General features: G+C 38.1%; 1 protein-coding gene across 2 annotated transcripts in view; it reads left to right on the top strand.

The window, feature by feature from the left end:
* The window catches only part of KCTD8 (potassium channel tetramerization domain containing 8), a 102,959-nt gene that overhangs the window by 18,178 nt on the left and 59,917 nt on the right, over positions 1 to 24,864 (top strand). Inside the window, exon 2 of one of the 2 annotated variants that reach the window (XM_010574482.1) lies at positions 2,083 to 2,097. The exons of the other annotated variant lie outside the window; for it this stretch is intronic. Within the exon in view, the coding sequence (XP_010572784.1) occupies positions 2,083 to 2,097 (15 nt within the window). The remainder of the gene's footprint in view (positions 1 to 2,082; positions 2,098 to 24,864) is intronic. 2 annotated transcript variants of the gene reach the window in all.

Below are 24,864 nucleotides of genomic sequence, written 5' to 3'. Positions count from 1 at the left end.
ACTAAAGGCTCTGCTGAGCCTGCCTGATGTGACACAGTACAATCTAATGGAAGCCATTGCGGTCTATCAAGTCAGGGAGTTTCCTGTAAAAGGGAGGGCTTATGTGTGCTTTCATAAAGTAGAATGACTAATGTTATGAATATGATGTGTAGGTGTGCAAAACGTTTGATGGAAGCCGATAGAATTTCATCTGCCATGTTGCAAATACTATTTTTTTTCTTTTTTTCCTCTTTCTTTGTTATATTGATTTTCCACACTAGATGGCAGTGCCTTAGCACTAGTGCATGATAGGGGAATTGATTTAATTTGTCCAGGAGGGAAGAAATCCTTCTGTTTCATGTTTCCTTTTACACACATAGCTCAAAGAATTGCAGATAGGAGACTGGATTGTGATTAGCCACATATGGATGGGCAAAGGAAGATGCAAATTATATCCCCTCTTCCTTTGTAGAAATGAAAATCTATTCAAGCTGATCGAACAAGGTTTGCATTGGCCGTAGGTGAGATGGACTCAGAGAGCTCTCTCTCTGTGCTGTCCCCAAAGAATTGTGTTCATAGAAACTTCACATGAAACGCTGTATTGAGTTAGAGCTGAGAGTGTATCCAGACTCTGAGCAGATTGCCTCACAGTTTTGAGCCATATGTTGTCTATACTGAGAAGCTGGTGAGAGAAAAACACAGCTTCCTTCCCTTTGCAAGAAAATCGTTGCTGGAGAGGTGGGGATGGAGAGCTGAGAGATGATGGGGTGCACCTAGATACTGCTGCGTTAGAGCTAGAAGACAGCCAGGGAACACACACGCACCTGTGAGCTGGGATGCACCCCTGGAGTGTGTGTTAGGTGGAAGTCTGGAATTTCACTAACTTTGAAGTATTCTGACTAGCTGAAAAGTCTGTGAAACTCTGATGGTGAGGACTGAGGTGAGGTCATGGTTAGACAAATGGGCTCTGGAAGTGTAAATGTGACAGTAACAGGTGAAAGCTAAAAGCTGGAATCTTGGAGTTGAAATTCAACTTGAAATTGTGATACAATGTTTGAAATTTATGGATGAGGTCCTTAAAAACAGGGTTATTAAAGCAAACAAACAAAACCCCCTTTGTCATTAGTTTTTTGAGTCTCTAGCGTTCATCCTTTCAATCTTGTGTTCATAACCTTGAAAGAAAATCTCCACCTAATCCTGTGAGAGGAGGAGACAGGAGTTTGAAAAACAGCAAATATCAATAGACTCTGCAGTTAAAATAAAAATAAGAGTCACATAACATTATCAGGAGAAATTAATTACAAGACAACTAGCAGTAGGAAAAAAAAAAGAAAGAAAAAAAGAGGCCTGACATAGGAATGACTGATTGTATGACAAACAGCTGAAAGAAAGAAGGTATGAAAGAACCTGAAAAAAAAGATGTCAAGAAGTCAAGAGCTGCCAGAGAAACACCTTTATGTAAAATTCCTGAAGAGTCTCTTCATGGTGGCGTTTGCTCAAAAAATAAGATAATTGTTTCAAGTTTCCGTCCAATTTATACGTAAAAGGAGGTAAATTTGATGCAATACCTTTATCTTGCTCACTGGAGTTAAACATTTTAAAATCAGGAAAGCTCTTGCCCGAGGCTGGGAAGAATACTGCCATGAATACATTTTCTTAAAGAAAATTTAACTAAACTTGGTGTCTCCTGGGACCTCACTGCATGCAGCTTCTGCCTTATTTATTCAGTTTTATTTTCTTTTTTGCTACATCCCTACTGAATGAGCTGGATAAAACCAAATTGAAATACAGGAAAACACATTTTCTCTCACTGGTTTTTACTGGATCTGCCGTAGTAGCTGAAATTTCATTAATGCTGCTGGAAGGAAGGCAGGCCAAAGGAATGTTTACCTATCTTCTACCACAATATTCACAGAAACTGAATGTTTTTGCAGAATACGCCACTGTTATTTGCTGTCATTTTTTGCATGTCACAGAAAGTGAGAGTCCTGCCTATAATTTATTACATAATTCTGCCAGAGCAGAAGATGCAGATGGCTCACTATAAAAATGCAATGCAAATTATATTTGATATTGCCACTTAGACTATTCCTTATTAGTTAGGGGAACCAACAAATGGTGCTAAGTTGGCATTTGTCAGGAATTTTGTGCTAGAGAGTGAGCCTCATGCTTGGGGCAGTGATGTGGGAATTAGAAGTTGCCAGTTCTTTAAATCAGAGAGAACAAATGATTGAATATAGGCTTCCCACCTCGCAGATGAATTTCTAAATCACCAGGTTAGGTTGTCAAGGGAAACACCCATTCACTTTGCAACAATTATTTTTTTCTTTCTGAATTTGAATATAAATATCTTGCCTTGAAGGTTTTCATAAACCAGAAACTTGTTTTCCAATTAGCCTTCTTCACATCAGTTGAAAGCGTGACACAGAGTTGTTTGAGGAAAAAGGTATGAGGTGTCTTGAGAAAAATTGAGTATTAATATGAATAATATTATGCAGAAAGTTGAACTTGGGGAGGTTTGTTGTTGGGTTCGGAGGAGTTGGTTTTATGTTCTGTCTTGGTCTAGTTCTCTTTCATCTTGTGGTCAGATGATAAACTGGGATTTTCCCTTTGTACAGATCTTTGGGAAGTCTGAGAAAAAGAAGCCATCTGGAGAGTAAGTGAATTCCTTCCAGAGTTTAAGTCTACCTGTGCACACAGTTTGGCAGATTGGATGATACAAAGTATTTGGAGTCTTTATTGTTAACTTTATCATTAACACAGTACCATTTTCAGAGACGACTAACCAATGTGCCTAGTATGCAGATCAAATTCCAGTTAAAAAGAAGAAAGGTAATTTGTAAACTTTTAATGTAAGTACCAAAGGAACATAACATTTATATTTTAAAACTAATTGAAGAGTCTCATTAAAATCTGATTATCTCATCGGTAGTTCTGTAGCCGTTTTCACTTTTTTTACATCCACGCCCAGCACTTGGGGGAAGCAACAGGTACCTTTTTCTTTTTGTTCATGCAAGCCAAGAGCAACTCTCTCTAATAGGAGAATTTTATATTGCTTGCATGGTAGTTCTGATTAGATCTGAAGAACAAACAAATGACAGGATGCTTCAAACCACCCAGGTGACTTGTCTTTACTCATCTTTATGATTTAATTGTAAGCAGTAGGTTTGCCTTTAAGAATTGGACTTTGTAAGCATAAGGACTACCCTTATTTGTTAAATGTTAACACCCATAATTCAACCTTTATTTCCTCAAAAAGGCAACGTGCTCTTCCAGACTATTCTTGGGTTTACTGCGGCTGTGTTCCTGAAAAATAAATATAAACAAAATGTCTGTCCAGTGTCGATAATCTGGCATTCATGAAGAAAACATTCAAGGAGTTCTCTTTAGTCAGTGTTGCTTATGGGTTTGTACTACTGCTTTGCCTCCCCAATATTTTGCTTGCTTCGTTCTGATTCTGGAATGTCATCTCCACAACAGGAACAACAGAGTTGCTACGCTTGCTAAATTAATGTTAGCATTCCTCGCTGCAGTTTTTATGCCATCCAATCATTTGTGGATTTCTTGAATTACTCCATCATCTGGAAGATATGCTTCTGACTCATTGGACTTGGGAAAAGCATCCTAGAATAAATTCAGTTTTGAATGGCTTTTCTTGTCATAGATACTCTTGCAAAATATTCATTCAGCACTCCTGTTGTCCTCTGGATTTTTGCCTTTTTCTTCCCTACTTGGACCTATACAGCTTTTTTCTCCTTTTGCCATCATCTTCCTCTTCAGAGGCTTATAAATGAATTCATTATCCTTTCCACCGTGATACTGTTTTGCTTTTACCTTTCTTTTCTCAGTTTTGATTTTTGTGTGCATTTTTTTTTTTGCTGTTACTATTAATGTCCACCAGTGTTTCTTCCTTGCTCTTTTTTTCTGTTTCTTTAATTACCTTTAAGGTTTGATTTTTTTTTTTTTTTAATTTAAAAATCTCTATTTCCTTATACAGTTGCTTCTAAATGGAATACATTGTTCTACCAGCAATTGAAGTCTGTGTACTCATGTTTTTTCTAACATGTAGTCCACTCACATTTTATTTCATTTATAGCAAAGTTAAAACCTTTAAAAGACAGCAGCTTTGGTTGTTTCTTAATTGTCTTTGTTTTCTCATCTCCATCCTGCCAGACATATGGAAAACAGCTGGTTCCCTTGTTTCCATTCCTTAACTATTACTTCCTATGGTCACATGCTGTTCCGAATCAATGCAAGTTCTTTGGGTGGTATAATAGAGATAAGAGATGGGTATTTTCTTTATAAAATGCCATGCTTCCTTTGTTTTCTTTTTCCTTCAATTCATGTGTTTTAAAATAGAGGCTGAAATACATAATTTCACTGTTTAATGCTTTCTTATTTTACTGCATTCATGAGTAAAATTCTGCAACACACTCAAAATCCTTCACTTCCATTTACTACTTTTGGTTGCTGCCGTAGATTCAAATCCTCAGTCCAGCTGAAAAGCCAAGTTGGCTGCTAGAGAGAAGGTTCAGATGCAAGTGGAGAAGTGAGAAGCTTCTGTTATAGTCTGCAGAGCTTCTGTGAGTATGTTCTGTGGGGAGATCTACAACAATAGCCAAATTAGCGCTTTTCACGCTATCGTTTTAAGTGCCCTGGATTAATCACAGAGCCAGTATGCTTAGTTGGCAACATGTGCAGATCCTCACTGTGTACAAGCGGACAATTTCTTATGGGATGCAGCTTCTTTTCTAAAAAATTGAAGAAAAGAGCTGATGGGCAGCAAGACCCCTCGGGATGTCTGACTTCCCACTAACCCAGCTCTCCAGTGAATGTTTTCCCACTGTACAGGCAGATGCTGACAGCAGGTCCAGCAAGGCAAGTGTTTGATTTCCCATGCTTTCTGTGGCTACTCCTGTCATTTGGAAATCCAGATTTAGGTGTCCTTTTTTTATTTAGCAAATGCCTATTTCTTTCAGATGGAAAGCAGTTATGTCACCTTTCTATATGAAGATCTGAGCACTGACAGGACATACTGCTGGTACATGTGGTAAATTGTGGCCACCCTTACAGCACACAAATAGTAAAGCTTTATGCATTTTTATTTCTTGACACACACACACACACACACACACACAAAGTCAAAAAGATGAAATAACAGCTGATAAGATTTTAGAGTCTGTATCTTTGTCCATTTTGTTTGTTGCAGTTTATAAACTTTCTGCATCATTTCAAAGATTCAACACAATTTATGTAAATATACTATATTATAATAGCAGAAAAGACAGTGAGGTAGATTTATGTCCTTCCCACTGTTGGAGGCAATAACTTATAAAACTGAAATGCAATAATTTCTGTGCTAATATTACTACATATTTATGTAATGAATTTTCTTCTCTTTAAAGATGTCTAAGAAATTAAAGGGAAAATGGCTGATTTTACCCAACTTGAAAATTATTTTATTAAAAAAAAATCAAAAAAAAGGCTATCCTAAAAATTAATGTCCATCAGCTATTTTTATTCCCCATCCTGTATTCTGTCGACTTGATTTTCCAGTTGTAGGTGTGTAGTTTTAGCATTGCCTCACTGTCATTTTAACTTTGTGAAATTTAATATTAAAGTGAGTGTTTATGGAAAATAGTTCTCTACAACGATGGCAAGAGAATCATGAAGCATTAAAATTCAAGAGGAATTGTTTGAGGGGGAAGGGAGTATCATATTCAATCATGCCATTTCTTAAGAAGTCAACAACAAAAGACACAGGATATTTATCTGGAATGATCACAGCACTGTACAGAGACAGGAGGCAAAACCAGAACTGGCATTTTAATTTAAATATCCAAAATTGCTGGTCCTGAGGAACCCAGTTACTACTATTAAAATTATTCTTTTTCTTACTTCGGAAGCTCATTACTGACCGCCTTCAGTTTGGGATGCTGAGTGTTGTCATCGACTGCACAGCTCACACATCGCCACCACTCCTCCATTTCGGACATTTGGATACAGTGCGCAGCTTGCAGCAGCACCATTTCTCCTGGGGCTGGCATGGGCAAAGCGAGCTGGTGTCCGCAGGAAGGGAGCTGAGATACTTTTTAGAGACAAAAAGTCAGAGCAGACATAGGAGGCTGAAAACAAGAGCAAGGTGAGGTGAGAGAAAGCTTCTCCATTTTCTAAGTGGCTGAGGATGATTTAATTGACCAACGGGTAGCACAAACCCTTGAACACAACATACATTCCTGTTGGACTTCATGGACATGCCTGATATTTTATCATTTTGGGTCTTAGCGTACTCAGTTTCCTATTTGACATTTAAAGTATCAGTTGAATTAAAGCTCGCAAAATGGAACATCTGTCCAAAAACATTATGTTGCATTAGCTTCAGTCCATACCTTTTAGTACTAATCACTATTTATTTACTGTATCAGAGGGACCAATTGAAAATCCCTCAAAACAGCTACAGATTTTTGTTTGACACAATGAAGAGACAAAATCCCAATTTCTGCATGTTCTTTCCAAATCACATCACAGTTTTCCCTCCATTTGCAAACCATGTAACATATATTTTTCCTCCTTTCTGTTTATATTTTTAAAATCATTTGGGTTGGGGGTGATGTAAATTTTTATTTGAAGTACTTGCCAAAATTCTGTAGGCAGAGATTGGTGAATTTGTACTCTGAGTTTACTGAATTTGTACTCTGAGTTTGTAATTCTTCTTTCTCCATCTGGAGGGTGGCGCTTGTTTACGACTATGATGGTTTTTGGAAAAGGAAATCAGAAATGTTACCTCACTCCTCCTTCCAGCTTACAAAAGATTTTGAATCTTTCTGAAGGACGTGGTTTAGTGGTTAACTAGGTTAACGGTTACACTCGATGATCTTAAAGGTCTTTTCCAACGTAAATGACTCTATGACTTTAAAATACAATTTTCTAGCAAATGAAAGTGGACTGTCTGGAAAGAAAAAGAAAAAAAGAACTGCTTATTAGGTTTCCATAGTAACATGTATAGAATATTTGCAAAAGTTTGATTTTATTACATGGTTCTGTTGTCTGGTATGAATAGATCAGTTTGGCATCATGAGTTTTGCTTCACTTTTTACTGGGTTCTGACTTGTCACGGCAATATAGACAGCAATCAGTGTGATGTGCAGATGAAGGCAGTAGCGTTCAGTGGCAGTCTGTATAGACAATTTAACTTCTCATTGTCATAAAAGTTCTATTCATCTACTATATTTATTGAATGGAAGAGCCCAGTGAAGAAAGCTGCAACCTTTAGCTTCGTTTTGTTACAGACCCCTTGTGAAAAACAGCATAATATATAAGGTTTGAAATCCTATTTCTTTTCATTAACTATTGGTGTTGCGTATCTTTATGTTTCAAAATTGCCAATATATGTTGCCTGTTTGGCAACATAAGGATACACCTTATTGCTGTTCTGTTCTCTGCGAGTCAAATGTCTGAAAAGTAATACCTGTGGGGCTGATGTAATTCCTGGAAATACAACAGTGGGCCCCAAATGTGCACGTTCGTAAATGCTTAAGTAGTTCTGCTTACGAGAAGTGTGAAGGATTGGGTCCAACTAAGGTCTGACAATGAATCAGTCACAGTCTGATGCATTTTTTTACATACTTTAAAGCATGTGTAAATTAATGGGATACAATAATAGCTTTATTTCTGTCAGCTATAATACAATTGATCACACTCATTATGATGTGGTCTGCAGAGATTAGATTTTCAGTTCTTCCTAGTGTGGCTGCGTGGGAGTGGAGTGACTGCCTTTATCTCCTCCTGTCGCAGGATCAGTCTTCCTTCCCGCAGATTAGTAGTGAACCTTGATTTTTGTATATAATCCTGCATCTCCTTTTGTAAAGGAAAGGTAAGGTAACCCAAATATTATCCAAACATTTCATTAAAGAACAAGAGGTAATTAGTAATCAAATATGACGAAGAATTGGATGAAAGGTGGATTATTTACCCTCTTGATCTTCATTTAGGAATACATTCTGTGTCTTAAGACTAAGGGTAAAGACAAAATAACAGATTTCCTCTAGTAACCCATTGAGACATCTTTAGCTTTCTGTTTTATCGCTCTCTCTGTGCAACTTTCAGCTGTAATTGTTGGCTTGTAGGAAAGTAGGACGTAAGCGTGGGAGTGACATTCCAGATGCTAATGATCCAGTCCTTTGCCTTAATAAGAAAATGTACATCATCCTGTTAATACATAGGTATTGACTTAAAACCTGTCACTTTGTTCACTATCACTACTTTTGTTGGTTAGAAAGCACTTTAAAACGTCCAGCCTTAGCTTTAGTCGGAGTCAATTTATTCTTTTTGTTATGTGCTGATACTGCTTCAGTTTAAATAGGTCTTCTTGTTCCATTATAAAGAACAATCATATTTTCTCTGTGTGTTGGTTTGCTAGGATGAACAAGATATGATTTTGTCACCTACTATTTTTTGATAGTGTTGCCATTCCTCTGATCTTTCTAGTAGCTTTATTTTCTGCATCTGATCCTGTTTAACTGTACAGCTTCTGAAGAAAGATAGAATTGTATAGAGTACGTTCAATGAGATTTTATCGGTGCTGTGGCATTCACAAATTTTAGGATAACATTCATTATTTTCACGAAGCTATGTCATGCAGACATTAGTTTACCAGATTAAGATAGTCATATCTTTCTCTTCCTTTGTTTTCTCCAACTGAGAGATTTCTTGTCATTAGTCTAGCAATCAGTTCACTTGGTAGCATTACATTTCACCCCATTACATGTCACACTACTTCAATTCTTCTTTTATGATATTCTGATCTTAGCTTATTGACTTGTCTAAACCCTCTATTGTCTGGAAGGTTTTTCTTGATCTCTTCTGTTTCTGGGTTTTTTTTTTTTTTCTTTTTTGTCTATAAGCTATTGTGTCTTTTTGCAACCATGTTGCAGCCACGCTGCAGCCCTCAAAACCTAGAGATCCATAGCCATAGAGATCCATAGAGATAGTTTGGCCAGAGTGAATGCAAAGCTGTTTTTTAAAATTTCTTTTCTATAAACTATTTCTTTGACATGTGATTCTAGTGGTTACTTGAGTGGGGTAGTCCAGATACTTTTTCACATTGCTTTAGATCCAGTCCTGTTTGTCATACCATGCAGATACTTTGACAGTCAGTCTTCATTGGTTTCTTCACATTATTTTTATAAGAACATAAACCATATAAAGCTATATATTTTTTGAAAAATATAGGGAATGTATTGGGGAAGAGAGGCCTTTAACAATAACTTTTGGACATCTTTTATCTCTCTCTCTCTCTCTCTCTCTCTCTCTCTATCTCTATAGCTGACCTCAACACCTGCTAAGATTACAAAAGGAATTTTGGGAGGAAGGATTCTATAAAAGGCAACAGAAAATCACTGCCTGTGGGGTTTTTAGGTTGTGCAGCAAAACGTCAATATGTTACAATACACAGGCTCTACCTTCTGTGGTGTGTTTGTTCCATCAGCAGATAATACTGACAGGCGGGACAGCTGACATTCTGATTAATCTCGCTTTATTTTATGTAGAATTAAAAGCAACTGTAGATAAGAGCAGCTGACTATGGGATTTCAGAAGTTTCTTTTTGCCTGTTCTGGTGCATAAACTGCTGAGCACTCCGTAGCTATAAAATCTCCTTGCTCTTTGAAATTGCCAAAGCTACTTTAGAAACGCTGTAAAGGGCGCTTTTAAAAAAATTAAATACTGTAAAACAAAATTCCTTACAACGTGATCATCATGAACATCAGAGACAAAATCATAATTTTTCAGATTTAGAGTGCAATTTTGTTTTTCCTTAGGAAACATTCTTTTCCATTTTTGAGTTTTTCAGTGCACTACACCCCTTATCTTGTATCTCAGGTGTTAACAGAAGGGGAAGAGAAGCCATGATGAATGCCAAAATGAGCTGTGGGTAAAATTAGGCTGAGAGTAAAAGAACAGCAGAACACTTAGTGGCATTTATCACAACTTGCTAATTGAAAATTGTGTTAGATATGGAAATCATATGATAAGTACAGTTTATTGTTTTTCCAAGAGAATCCCTTGGTTATACAATTTGGAATAATCTAGAAATTGAGCAGAGTGGCCTACTAGATCCATCTGTGTTACGTTTGATTTTCAGTCTGTTACCAAATAATGTGCTTTGTCTCAAAGAAAACCTCTCATCTTGTTGTCTACTAAAAGGTGTAGAGTGCTTATGTTAGGATCGGTGATGTTCAAAAGTGGAAGAAATAGCGATGTCAGACTTTCACCCTTTCCTATTTAAAACTGTTTCTTGTATTTAAAAAATCTAGAAAGTGCTATACATTTTTTATAGAGGCCTTTTTTTTAAAAAAAAAAGTGGGTTATCTGTGAGATGGTGATATATCATGCAGTTTGACTTAGAATCTCAGCATAAACTGAACTCATACATGAATGTTTCCCCAAGTCTTTGTGGTTTTTTTTCAATTTTTGTATGCTTATTTGTGTATTACTGAAAACAGAGTTGCATCATACCATTACACGTGGCTTTAATAATTTGTGACATTTATGCTTTTCATGATTTAACATTTGCTGCTCTGTGGATTGTTTTGTCCTTTATCTTAATATAAAATTACTTTAATTATATCTTGAACTCTACTTGTTCCTCTTACTTGAAGCTAAAGATACCCATTAGAATGAAATGCTACATTTCCAACAAAAATTGAGCAACAAATTTGATACCTGCTGTGAGTGTTCAGAGAACTGCTCCCAACTGTGATATTAATATTGCATTGTTTATCAGGAAGGTAACTTGCTGAGTTATTTCAAGTTAAAGGCCAGGGTTATCTCCCACTGAGATAATAGCAGCATATTTCTTTGTACAAAAGTATTGGTCTAATTACGTTTTTAACTGTGCTACTAAGTACAGTAGCCATACAGCTACATATATTAGGGTTAAAATGACTTTACATTGTACATTTGGCCCTAAATTATCCTGTTTAAAAAATATATTTTTTAATTTTTACACAGTAGCTTGTTGCCTTGTGTTTGGATTTTATTGTTACTGAATTGTAATGTAGTGATTCAAGAAAATTAGCTGCATAGAATTCTTAAACATTTGAGTGTTTTAAAAGCAAAGTATATTTTTGTGTGTGTTAAAGAATGGTACTAGTTATTTATTAAATGTTAGTAATTTTAAGGGGAAGTTACGAATTTAGCATGTGTTAGAGTGAAAAGAGTATTCTAGGTTGTAATCTGTCAGAATTCTACATGTTGCAGGAGTAAATAAAAAGTAACATTAAAACAATATTTAGTCAACTAGGCAGTAAATTCAGCAGCACTCTTCAGTCATATTGTATGTTTGATAGCTCTTCCCAAAGTTTGCAGGAAAAATGTTTCTAGATCCTTTAACTGAAGGTAAACAGATAGGTTGCCAGCCTAGTTTGTTCTCCACCAGAGACAATGGCATTATAATATTATGAGGAGGTATAACAGTGATTAGTCTTACTTCTTGAAGGTCTTTTCCAACCTAAATGATTCTATGATTCTATGATTCTCTTGGTGAGTATTAGTAATAATATTTTAAACTTCTATATTTCCCCACACTTGAAGGTTTTATTGTACTTTAAATGTATGATTTAGTGCTCACATCATCTCTAGGACATGTGGGATTACCATTTCCTTTAAATATGGTGTAATGCAGTCAGAGAAGAAAATACAAATCTGCAAGGCATTTGTAAGGGCTACATTAAGCATGTGAGTAACTGGAAATCGCACTGGTTTGCAGCATTAAAACTAAGGTGAGGAATTACATGAATAAATTTAAGTCTTTGAAATAGGAAGAGAAGGAGAGTAGAAAGAAAATACTTCTAGTCAATTCAGTGCAAACTAGTCCTCCATGCTGAGCTTATGTAAAAAATTGATAACTAACAGTAGCAAAATGGCAGGCTAAAGTAACATCTGCAATACTGGGTGAAAGTTCTTTACAAGAAGTGTTGTCTTAGTCTTTAAATTGAATAATTGGCTAAGGCACTGAAGATCTGAACATTTGAACCGCATTCAATAAACAGCATATGGCAAGGGAAAACTTCCCTTCGCTTGTTGTAGCCACAGTTACAGGTGACGTTTAATAAATGGACTCAGCTCATCCAGATACAGTCAGCTCTTGATTATCCGAGGATGAACTATTCAGTCTCGGGGTTAAGTGGGCCGCTGATGCGGAGACACGGGAGCTGGCTCTGCACGAGCTGGTTTCATTTCAGGAGGAGCGCAGGCATGCCCAGGCTGAGCGCACAGTATGTTCTTGACTGCTCGCCGGGTGCCAGCTGGGGGATCTCCCTGCTCCGCACTCAACAGCAATGCTGCCCTTTACCTGCTGCACCCTTGCTGTGTGTTCTTATGGCTGAATCTTAAGTGTAGCTTGTATTATATGTGGTTTTAGGTTAACCAGGTTATCCAACACCTTCAGAGTCTGAGAGCATATAATCAAGAGCTGATTGTTGCCTACGTTTCCTCTTTACACTTTTTATGTACCAATTTGCTAGGAAACTATATTAAAAGTAGGGATAAAATTAAAAATGCTAATTTTAAAGTTATAACTTATAGTGACTTCAAAATTAGGCTTACTGCTGCGTTTTAGTAATAGGATTCATTATCTCTTCTAGTGGCAAAAAAGACATTCCTACTACTGATTTAGACATTTTGCTCGCCTTGGGCTTTTGGTGCACAGTGAATTTAAACCATTCCTGCAATGTAATTCTTCTGCACAAAATTGATAAGACCGTCCACTTCAGAACTTTGTGTGGAGTAGTTCCACTCTGCAATAAATAGGAAGTAGCATGAGATTTAAATTTCACACGGTTTTATTTCAGGTCCTTTTCACAACAAGTATTAATTAAGTCCCACTTTATGAAATTTTCACATCTACATTCAGAATTTTAAAATTCTCATCCCGTGTTTTCAATGCTTTGCCATAACATGCCACAGGTTTTGGAGTGGCAATTATATACATATATTCACATATGTAATTTTTGGCTGTGAACTATGTTTTATTCTAACAGAAGGCATCATTGGCACTGTCAGACCCATTGATTCTCAACCACAAAGTCCAATCTGTGTCTTGTGACTTGGCTTTCTATTTATAGACTATATTAGACACAGTCATTTGGGAATAGTATAATGGAAATCCACTTGTGAGACATGTTGTTTTTAAATTAAACTAAATTGTAAATTGTACTACTAATATGTAGGTTTTGAACTACTTTTTTTTTAAATACAACATTTTAAACACTTAGCATAACCATTTATATTTGAGGTGTATTCCAGGATGTAAGATCTAATCAAGCTCCCACTTCATGTAAAAAGCTTTATGTTTTTTGGTTACTTCCATGATGGAAATAACAGTGTGTCAAAACACTGCCCAGGATGACTTTACCTACCAGGTTAAAGCTTTGAAATCTTTCAGATTCTCTCTGTGAAATGTCTATAATTGAATTCTTGGTCAATCAATAGCATTACCTCTGTAATCATAAGATGCCATTTGTTTCATCAACATCATCAACTGCCTTACAGAGAAATATGACAGTGTAATATTACACTCAATGAAATCATGTGAAGTAGATATCTGAAAGGTTAAAATCTACATTTTCACCATTTCTGCCAGGGAGTATCTGAGTAAGAAAAAAAAAAGGAACATTTTGAATAGTAATCTTTTCCTCTGGCCTTTAGTTCCACATAATGTGCTAAAATGATAGTTGCTTTTAAAATACCAAGCAAATTTTTCTTTGAAAGATTTCCAACTTTTTCATCTAATATGTAATATCAGACTCCTCTTGAAATGGAAATAAGCTGATATCAGCATTTTTGCCTATTAGTTGAGATGTAATTCAACCCACCTGTATATGTCCCTCTGGACTTGACTATAATGTGCAAGCTGGTCTTTCTGTTACAAGGCTGGGGGATTTTCTTATTAATATATGTAACTGTGTTTGTGATATATTCCCAAAGGCTTTCAAGAGCCTTCCTCTGTGTCTTTGAGCCAAATGGAAAATGTAAGACTTCCACAAAAATTTCAAAAGCTTTGATGTTGCTAGTAAGACTATAGGTAGCATTTGTTTTTGGAACATATGGCAATAAAGATGAGAAAGTGTTTCACATTTAAATATTTAGTTTTCAGGATTCCTCATTACCAGCATACAACCACCAGTAAAGTCAGTAAAGTTTCTGCCCTTAAAATGAACTACTTGTCTTCAATTTCTTAACACTTTCATCGTAATCTTTAGTGAATTATTATCTATAAAAGAATGGAGGGAGGATATACACACTTATTTGTGTTATGAGAGCCCTTCACTGGTAGTTCATACTCATACATCTGGTCAGATTTTAGACTTCTGACTCTTTGCCTCACAGCACAATGTACTCTGCTCGTTTTTCCCTTGCTATTTTGGGCTGTTGCAGTTGTGACCTATTTTCACACTTGTTTCAAGCAGCTTTTGTAAAAATAATAAGTTCATTTGAGCTGTGTGTTCACAAAGATTGTCTCTTGCTTGAGTAGCTCTCAGCTGTTGAATCATCTTCCCAACCATAACTAGCTGCCTTTCCTCTATGCCCGTTTGTTTGATCTGCCTTTTCTCTTCCATCCCTACTTACAGCCTGTCAGCATTAGTGACTACTCTTCCAAGCTCAGCCTTCCTATTCCCGTGCACTGTTGGTAAAAATAATTGTTTTACTACATTTTGCACCTTCCTGTGCCCTTCCCTCCAATTAAGGTCATTCTACTGGTGCTTCCCTCAACAGTACCCATCTAGCATGTGTATTTGCAACTTCTTGTTGACTGTATGTTGTAAGACATCCTCTATGTTGATTTTAAGAAGGTTTGAGTTGCTTCAGTCCAAAGACAGAAGAAAGATGGGAAATTAGCTGTCTGAGATGCAATCAAACACCTCGCACAAGCTAAGTGCCTACATTTGATCATTAGGCAGCTGCTTCAGACCAGACGAGCTAATTTCACAGTATGCAAGATGTACTTGAGAGACCTAGGCATCCATCTCGAGTAATACCGCATCCTTTAGGCTCACCAAAACGCATAAGCAGCTACAAGACTGTAAAGTGTGCACATAACACAGAAAGTAGAGATGTAGCTCTCTGCCTCAGCAGTTATGTGGTGAGGGTTGGACTGTGTTCTTACTGATCAACTTCACCTTATGGATGCTGCCCCAGCAGATTGGTGAGCTCCACACCATGAAGGTGTCAATAACAAGCCTTCCAAACAATGACTTTTATTCCTTCTTTCTTGCACTCGCTTTCAATACTTGTATCTTCACCTTTAGCTGCAACTCCACAAGCCTGCTACAAGGTTCTGCAGAGGTATCTTGATTTGCTATTAAGTCTGTTGTTTCTGTCTAGTTATTCCTCCAATGATCCCCTGCCTGCCAACAGCTGGTAAAGAGGCATGCATTAAACTCTACTTATTCCCTCCTGGCTCTGAAACTATATGGGGCTGAAATACGTGTATCTCTCATCAATGCACTTTTGGCAGAGGCCCCTTACTGGAAGAAAAAGTGGGTAGGAATTGGAAGGGATAGTGTTCTCTCCTTACTTGCCCCAAGTATTCCCATGCTCAACACCATAAACACAGAAGAATATAAATCATCTGGGCAGTCTTTGGTTCCTCTAAACCAGATCATGTGAAAGAACCATGTTTTCTAAAATTTTTGTCCTGTGCTCCCAGATTTTTTGAAATCTGTAGTGCACATGCTGACAGGTTTTCTGCAGTAGTGTGAATAAAACCTCCCTATCAATAGTCTCTTATATCTTAGCCAGGACATTGGCCACTGATGACAGGAGTGGCACCACAGCAGATCCACCGAGCCGCTTTACTAGAGCAACTTGGTGATTAACCCACATGCAATGAAGCTCAAACATCTGCACAGGGCAATTCCATGCATAGCCAACGCTACACCACCACTGAGACGGTCAGCAGTTGTGCAATTGCTCACAGCATGCAAAATTACACATATTAGGTATGTATAACTTTCTATTTCCTGCCTCTACTGCCTGGTCTATCTAGGAGGTTTCTGGGACAATCTTTAAATCCAGTTTTACCTCTTCCATCTGTATTTTTATCTCCCTACATGCTGTGTAAACTTTCATCCTATCCACCAAAATTGTAGTCTCCCTTGTACATAAATACTCCTTCTCCTTATGAAATACCCATCACTGCAACATGGACATGTAGCACATATCTGAAATCCATCTACCTCCTTCAACTGGGCAAGTTTCCTGGGAGACTGCAACTCCCCATGGACCCCAAGCACAGCAGCAACGTGTCTGCCTTGAGAAACTAGGTTAAGGAGAGTCGGACTGTGAATCGGGGCCACTCAGCGGTGGAATAAAACACCGTACATTCAACAGAGATGTAGGTGGAATCTGTGTTGTAGCACTGCTGCTCAGAGATTGTCTTTGCCCAGCTGTGGACATGGCCTACCGTGGGTGAGCCTTGTTGGCCAGTCTCTGTTGGGAGTTCTTCATAAGGCACTTTCAACTATCTGCATCATGTATTCAGCCTGATCTTTCGATGGTGATAGCTTAAATGAGTTTTTTGGCAAAGTCCTCAAGTTCATTAGAAATGCAGGTCTGTTGCTGGGTATGACAGGACCTGGTAACTTGTTAGTCACACCTGACAAAGAGCAGAAACTGCTACGGTGGGTGTTTGTGATCTTGACTCATTTCAAGTTAGAGTCTGCCACAGTCAGGGGTTTCTTTTTTGAGAAACACAGGGGCATCAACGCAGATTTGAGACAACAGCTTCTTGGATGGCATCTCGCACGTCACACAGAATAATCTGTATAATGATACACTGATTTATCACTTCCTTCTGGATATATTGCAACATGGCTAAGATTGCTCAACAATCTTCTTCAAGATTAGCGATACGATTTTCCCCTTCTGAATCATTTTTCAAAGAGTTTTTCCTCATAACGTTCAGGGAGAACATGTTCTGGTGGTGGATTTCTGGCAGTCACTTCTGTGACTTGGTTGGGCAAAGAGGGAACTGAATATCCAGACTTACTACAGGTGGAATGGCATGATCTGGCAGCATGTTGTAGTGGTGTATCACGAGGATGGCAATGAAGTACTGCGCGGATGAAGCACAGACTTCACAACATGTAGCTGACGGAATGGCCAACATTGCAGCATTCAGTGATTCATCATACACAGCTCAGTGGTGGGGTCAGCAGTATCCTCATCAGTTTGATGAATCTGTGGAACTGCAGTCTCAAGTCAAAGACAGATGATGTAGGCAGAAATGTAACTGGCTGTATCATATCTTGTTCTACAGCACAGCAGGAGCAATAAATGCCTGTAATGGCAAACATGGACAGTTGAAAAAACAGCATGTTTTGGTTTGGGAATAATCTCTCTTCTTTCAAAATTATTCTTGAATTCAGAGAATTCTGAAACCAAATCCCATGATGCAGATGCACTTATATTGAGTTGTTCAATGCATCCCAGCTGTGCTGATCTAATTTCCAGGCAAGCACGCTATGTCAGTGACTGCCAGCAGCCCTTTACGCTGCAAGTGCTTGCTGCTTGTCCTCAGGACCACTGCTTCCATCTCTGAGGAGCAGTGCCACACTCCTGCTGGTGATGCTCATTCCTCCACAGGATTACACCCTTCCTGGCAGAGCCCCAGAGTTGTGTTTGTGCATTGGGACATGTCTTGCAGAAGAAGCCAGCAGCAAGCGTGACTATTTGTGGTTAGGAATATGAACAAAACCACACCAGCTGCACCTTCACAGGGAGGAACTGTGCGTGACATTATTTCCCCATAGGCCAGAAACAATATTCTGCATATACAGCAGTGGCATCTCATCTGGGTATTCATATCTCGAATAATTTAAAGTGGCCTTTTATGCATACATAATATTTTCTGCCTCCTGCTTTCATTTTCCTATCTGTGTAGGAGTCTGCTGTCTTTTTCAGAGAGAAAATCAGCAAGTCTAACATTACCACTATTGCTATTGCCTCTTTCTTTGCATTTATCAATACCAAGATCTCTCTTCACCTTTCCTTCTTTAGTCCTTGCATCTTTTCAGGCACCCATCAACAGCCTGACATGGCAAACTCTGATTTTGATTGTTATAATGTTGTCCTCTTTATTGTTCACTTACCCGGTTGCCAGCTAGCAGCCTGTCTGGTTTTGTCCATATGTCATTTCTTGACTGGCACTGAAAAAGCAAACTGTTGGCAATAGATATATTTGCTGCTTACTAATTGCCTTATGTAATTATTTGAAACTTGACTGTTTTTTTATAAATTAATGAAAAAAATTTATAGTAGTGCTTTTTTTTTAAATACTGCTTTTTTTAAAAATACTTAGCTAACAATGCCAGTAGATCATTACTTTAGCTGGGCACATGCTGTACATTAAAGGTAACACTATTAAATTAAACAATATAGAAAATGTAGCTAAGATAGTACACTACGTCACCAAAAGTATATCACCAACAGTGATCCATAGTAAAGTATGTAGATGTCAAGTCTTGCCATTTGTGTTTGAAAACTACGCCCTGTTCCTAAATAGCAATATTTCTGGAAGATACTACATGTGCTTTGTTGAATTGTTGCTGCAGAAAGCTGATTATTCCACCTGGGTATCATGTAGTCATGGCTGTTTGGAAGTGCTTTGAAATAAACTCAGTGGCTTTTTCTTTCAGAAGACTAAAATTTAAGATACTTGGGTGATTTTACTTGTTTATATACAAGATTACAGTCCTAGTTGGGAATAGCTAATAGTTTCTGTTCCAAGAGGTGTATAATGAGTAACAGGGAAGGTTCTTGTATGAAAAGTATGAGATTCTTGGGGGAAATTTGCAAAACATCAGGGCTTAGTAATTTAAGTCCCCTCGAGAATTAATTTAACTCATGGTTTAAAAAACTGGAATGCCAAGGACATTCAGTTTAGTAGCTTCGGAGATGAGATGTAAGCTTTAGTGACAAGTGTCACTAAAGAGCACTTTATTAAATTGTCTCAACAACAATCTCTGTTGCCTTCATGAACTATGTTTATAAAAATTCACTTTTCATTCTGTTTACTCCAATACTGTATTGTTTTTAGCACTGCTAGAGCTGTCTTTTTTACTTGACCTTTTTGCTGTATCTTTCAATATGTAAGTGTGAACCAGCAGAATAGGGAGAGAAGTGGGAAGTACAAAGGAAATCGGAAGTTCAAAGCTTTCACAGAATGCTTTTAGGTTCTTGAAGTCTTCCAGGTAGAAAAGTATGATGAAAATTAATTACTTGCTTGTGCTAAAACATAATTAAGAAATAATAATGGATAGCACAATATACAAAATTTAAACAGTCATAATATATTACTAATATCTAAAATATTTATCTACAAGCAATTTTTCAACCACATCCCAATATTTTGGTTTTTTAGGTACACAGATAGAATTTTAATGATCTGAAATAAAGGCTTACAAGTGAGAATTGATGGCTTTGGTGCTGTGATATTGTTGCATTTAGGTCACAGTTCAAATAAGGCCTTCCTCACTAGTAAACTCAAGCCATTCAAAGTTGGCTATCCTATTTTAATTTGGGTTTAAAAACCTTTTTGTTGTATATGAGCTTGTCCATTCCTCAGTTTTTGCTAAATACCAACAACTGTATCTGGAGTAATGTTCAAAGACATGTTTATGGCTTGAATGTGCTCATGGTGAATCTTCACACTGCAAACTTCAGGCTCCCTTTAAGTATCTAATCCAGGTAGGGTTTAAAGCATCTGTGTTTAGTTTTGTGTAGTTGATGGAGAGTTACCTCCAGAGGAACCTGGAAGGATTGAAATTGCACACCTATTTTAAGATAATGAGATTACCTCCTTTAGTGTTAACTTGATTTCAGCTGGGGGTAAGTTCATGCTCTCAAGTAAAACTCATCTGAATAAAACTGCAATTTTTTAAATAGGTCTTAAATATTTTAAGAGGTGATATGAAACTAATCATAATGTTGTAACACAATATGAGCTGTTTAGCCATTTACAAGAAATAGAGTTTGGAAGTATCAAAACAGAAAAGATCTGCTGGTGAAAAGTGTCAAGTAGGAAAATGAAGTACACCTTGCATTAAAGCTTATGTTACAAAACAGCATGGTGGCTGTGCTGCATCAAACCAAATGTCTGTGTAAGCCAGTATCTCTGTCCAGAACAGCAGTCAGTAGCCCCTTTTTTGTGCATGGAAAGGGTATTTAGCCAGAAATGCGTATGGATGGTGCAGGTATTTAGTTAGACTGAGGAATTAAGAACAGGTAAGATCAATGTCAAATACCAAATGCCCAGAAAAGTGTATGAATGCTGGTGATCCTACAGTGATACTTCCTGTACTTATATATAAAGACTGAAAAATATTGTGCTGTTAATATTTGAAATGTAGATGCTGGCGCACCACAGCAAGAGGCCTGGAAATAGATGTCTGGATGCACTTTGGGAAATAATTTTGCAAACTATGTATTTTCCCTAGAATTTAATACATCTTGCCCAAGAGAAAATGTCTCGCCAACAAAAGGCAGATGATTTTGTCAGCAAATGAAAAACTACTTATTTTAAAGCCAACATTAAACTTTACCTACCTAAAATACTTTTGAAGTAACCATTATTCACAGATCCTTTGTAATATCTTTATGACTTGTTCATTAAATTTTAAAATATGATAATGTTTTATGTTTAAAGCAGAGAAAACTTTGAGGCACCAAAACACATCACTTGGGTGTCCTGAAAAGAGTTAAGAAAATAATTCATAATTTATTTGCAAGATTTTTTTTTCTCTCCTTCATGAATACTTAAGACTCATAGAATCATAGAATGGTTTGGGTTGCAAGGGACCTTACAGATCATCTAGTTCTATCCCCCCTGCCATGGGAGGGACACCTTCCACTAGACCAGGTTGCTCAAAGCCCCATCCAACCTGGCCTTGAACACTTCCAGGGATGGGGCATCCACAACCTCTCCGAGCAACCTGTGCCAGTGCCTCACCACCCTCACAGTGAAGAACTTCTTCCTTACATCTAATCTAAATCTACCCTCCTGCAGTTTAAAGCCATAACTCCTCATCCTGTCACTACCTGCCCTTGTAGAAAGTCCCTCTCTGGCTTTCTTGGAGGCCCCTTTAGGTACTGGAAGGCCACTATAAGGTCTCCCCGGAGTCTTCTCTTCTCCAGGCTGAACAACCCCAACTCTCTCAGCCTATCTTCATAGGGGAGGTGCTCCAGCCCTCTCATCATCTTCGTGGCCCTCCTCTGGACTCGCTCCAACAGGTCTATGTCCTTCTTATGTTGGGGGCCCCAGAGCTGGACACAGTACTCCAGGTGGGGTCTCACAAGAGCTGAGTAGAGGGGGAGAATCACCTCCCTCGACCTGCTGGTCATGCTTCTTTTGATGCTTCACATCAGTCAGTTTCCCAGTATCAAACTTTTAGGTGTTACGAACTGGGTTAGTTTTAAGTTAAGTTCATAATTTTTAGTCAATCCTTTTTTTTTTTTTTTGTCAACGGTTATTGAATTTACAAACACTTGGCATGTTTGGACTGATAGGGATTTTTGTCCCTTAGCTGTAACTCTGTACACCACTCTTCAGTAGAAATGAGAATAAATAATGATTCTTTTGTAGACATTAACATCTTGGGCTTCAGAAATCTCTGTGATTTCCTGTCTGGAGTTCTGAGGTCCATGACCAATGATAACTGAAATTATTTCATTTGAGAATGTTCATTAAAAATAGAATATCTTTCCCCCTAAAAATGAGTAAACACTATAAAGTTTGTGGCAGTGAAAAAGAGTGTAGATATTTATAAATTTAGAACAAGTTTGTTATGGGATCAATGACAACATGAAAAGTAGAAGAGAAAAAATTATAATCGAGGGATAGAGACCAGTAACAGGGAACTACAAGTGCTTTTATAGAATTCAGAAGAGATGGAATTTCCCACCCTCCTGTTTTCTTCATAGTATGAAAGAGAATCCATGGTCTGAGATGTTTATTCTCACAGAGCAGTGGCGCTGATTACAGTCTAGTTGGTTGTAGATAAGCATCTGACCTTGAGAATGATAAATAGTCTCCTAGTTCTAAATAATATTGCTATGTGCTTGGACGTTTTAAAAGGCAGTAAGATGGTGAAGGATATTAACATAGTCTGCATAAGAAAAAAATTACACCTCTTTCTGCATTTGAGCGTAAAAATACTTGTAAGCTCTCTAGCCTTACATATATAGTTATTTAAATTGTGTGTATCTTTTTTCAGATGCCTACTTTTACTTAGAAAACTAGGCACATAGTGTTTGTTCCTGTGCAGTGTTTCCACTAGCACTGAGTATTTCTTTCTTCACTTAACCACCAATCAGAGATTTATTTAATTTATTTGGTTTGTTCTAAATGCTCAGGGGCAAAGTGGAAAATAATTGTTTCTTGCTTCAGCTAGTTGAAATCAGGGGCAGCCCATCTGCGCTGGAAGGCTTGCCCGGTGTCACGGAGGCTCACACAATCAAATTAAACAGGTGTTAACAAAATTTATTCTTCAATCAAAATCATTTAGAACAACAACATTAGTAAACCACAGGTTCAATGATGTAAGGGGAAACTAGTACTACACGACCGACTTAAGAATTCCCAAGCTTTGGAAAGGATGACCCAAAATGCACTCTCACTCACCTCAAAGCTGAGGGCTGTCAACCTCGAGGAGTTTCCTTGGGCAGAGCCCCGACCCAAGGGGAGCGTCCCCGACCGCAGACCCGCTGCTCCCAGGAGGACCGGCTCAGTCTGCCCTCTGGCGGGGATCCCTTTGGACCCCGGTCAAATCTGACCTGTGGTCGAATGGGGTCCTGAAGTGTGTACCTGTGCCTGGCGGTCATAACCCAACCCCACCGGCCACGGGCCGAGAAGTTTTTCTCTCTCTCTCAGGGCAGGTGTACCTGCTACTCCCAGACCAACAGGTTGCAGTTGGTACCTTAATGATCATTGTAACAACACCTCTTGCAAGGACCTTTTCTAATGTAAACTAACCCGAGGGTTCTTGACATGTAGGATCGATACCCTGGTGATCTAAAATATCAGTAACATCACGGTACTTGTTCCTTTGTCGAAGTGCACTTAAAAACTAAACCTATTTTGAAAACCCCAGCTTTTGAAATAGAAGACTCACAATGGACAAAGTGACTTGTAAAGAATGAGCTGTATGAAGCAAATTACGCATGGTTTTCCCTCACGGTTTAGAAGACATTTCCCCGGGAAAACTGCATACCTTGGCAACCGGATTCAACTGACAAGGCATTAAATGCAGAGCAGTATAAACTCCGAGTGACAGCTACTTACTGTTGCAGTGTTTGAGAGAACTTGTTTCTGAAATCTGTGTAAATTCTTTACCTTTTACCAGATTAAAAAAGTGAGTACCATTAGAAAGGATAAAAAATGTGGGATTTAATACTGGGTGGCAAAATTTTTCTTAGCTAAAATTCCTTGTTAAAAGAGTGTTTCTGAGATAAATTGGACATGAAAAAAAAGAATGAAGCAATCTAAAATATTAAAGTGCAATTATTTTCTTTGCAGAGACAGGTAAAGATGTTAACAAGTTACTCTAGGGTAGTGTCGTGGTTTAACACCAGCCAGCAGCTAAGCACCACGCAGCCGCTCACTCACTCCCCCGCACCCAGTGGGATGGGGGAGAAGATAGGGAAAAGAAGTAAAACTCGTGGGTTGAGATAAGAACGGTTTAATAGAACAGAAAAGAAGAAACTAATAATGATAATGATAACACTAATAAAGTGACAACAGTAGTAACAGAAGGATTGGAATGTACAAATGATGCGCAGGGCAATTGCTCACCACCCGCCGACTGACACCCAGCCAGTCCCTGAGTGGCGAATCCCCACCCCCACTTCCCAGTTCCTAAACTAGATGGGACGTCCCATGGTCTGGAATACTCCGTTGGCCAGTTTGGGTCAGGTGCCCTGGCTGTGTCCTGTGCCAACTTCTTGTGCCCCTCCAGCTTTCTCACTGGCTGGGCATGAGAAGCTGAAAAATCCTTGACTTTAGTGTAAACACTACTGAGCAACAACTGAAAACATCAGTGTTATCAACATTCTTCACATACTGAACTCAAAACATAGCACTGTACCAGCTACTAGGAAGACAGTTAACTCTATCCCAGCTGAAACCAGGACAGGTAGATAGCTGAAAAAGCCAAAGCAGCTTTTTCTTCTATTGATTCTTGTCATGGTCATGCTTATGAGAGTGTGATGAAGATGGTATGGGGGGCTATAATCAACTGTTGGAAACTTCTCTGTCCTCTCGTTCTGTACTGAGCCCACTTAATTTCACAGCTGGTTTAAATGAATAAAGAAATAAACCCTCATGTTATTAAAGGTTACAGGTTTGGAAATGTGTCTGCAATTACTATAACAGATTATTACCCAAGCTTCTGTGGGTGTGTATTTGCCTAACTGTTGAAAACTTGATGTCTCTGAGTATTTATCTCATGAGATCATACACAAAAGCCCCATTCATGACTCAAATTTTGTTGTGCTTTGCACCATTGCACCTTTACACTTTGTTTGCGTCTTTGTTTGCATTTGCTGCTTTAATATTGGCAGCAGAAGAAAGTTTTTCACCCAACCCTTCTCTTTGTAGGTGACAGAGGTTATTCCATCATTAAAGAATCATTCAGGGTGGAAAGAAACCTGATGCTTCTGTTTTCAGCTGCTTGTTTTTGTTATGGCTTTGCCTGCTGTAACTGAAATCATAGTGTTGTCAGCCTAATTATTCCATACACCTCTTTCCATTTTCTGTAATTTTCAAATTAAAGCACATGAAAACTTTTCTTTTGTACAATTTCATGACACCTCATTTCTTGCCCCTAG

Source organism: Haliaeetus leucocephalus, unplaced genomic scaffold, assembly GCF_000737465.1.
Source record: "Haliaeetus leucocephalus isolate CR32 unplaced genomic scaffold, Haliaeetus_leucocephalus-4.0 Scaffold439, whole genome shotgun sequence".
Classification (NCBI taxonomy): Eukaryota; Metazoa; Chordata; class Aves; order Accipitriformes; family Accipitridae; genus Haliaeetus; species Haliaeetus leucocephalus.
Note: the sequence above shows the minus strand (reverse complement) of the source record. Positions and strands in the feature narration are given on the sequence as shown.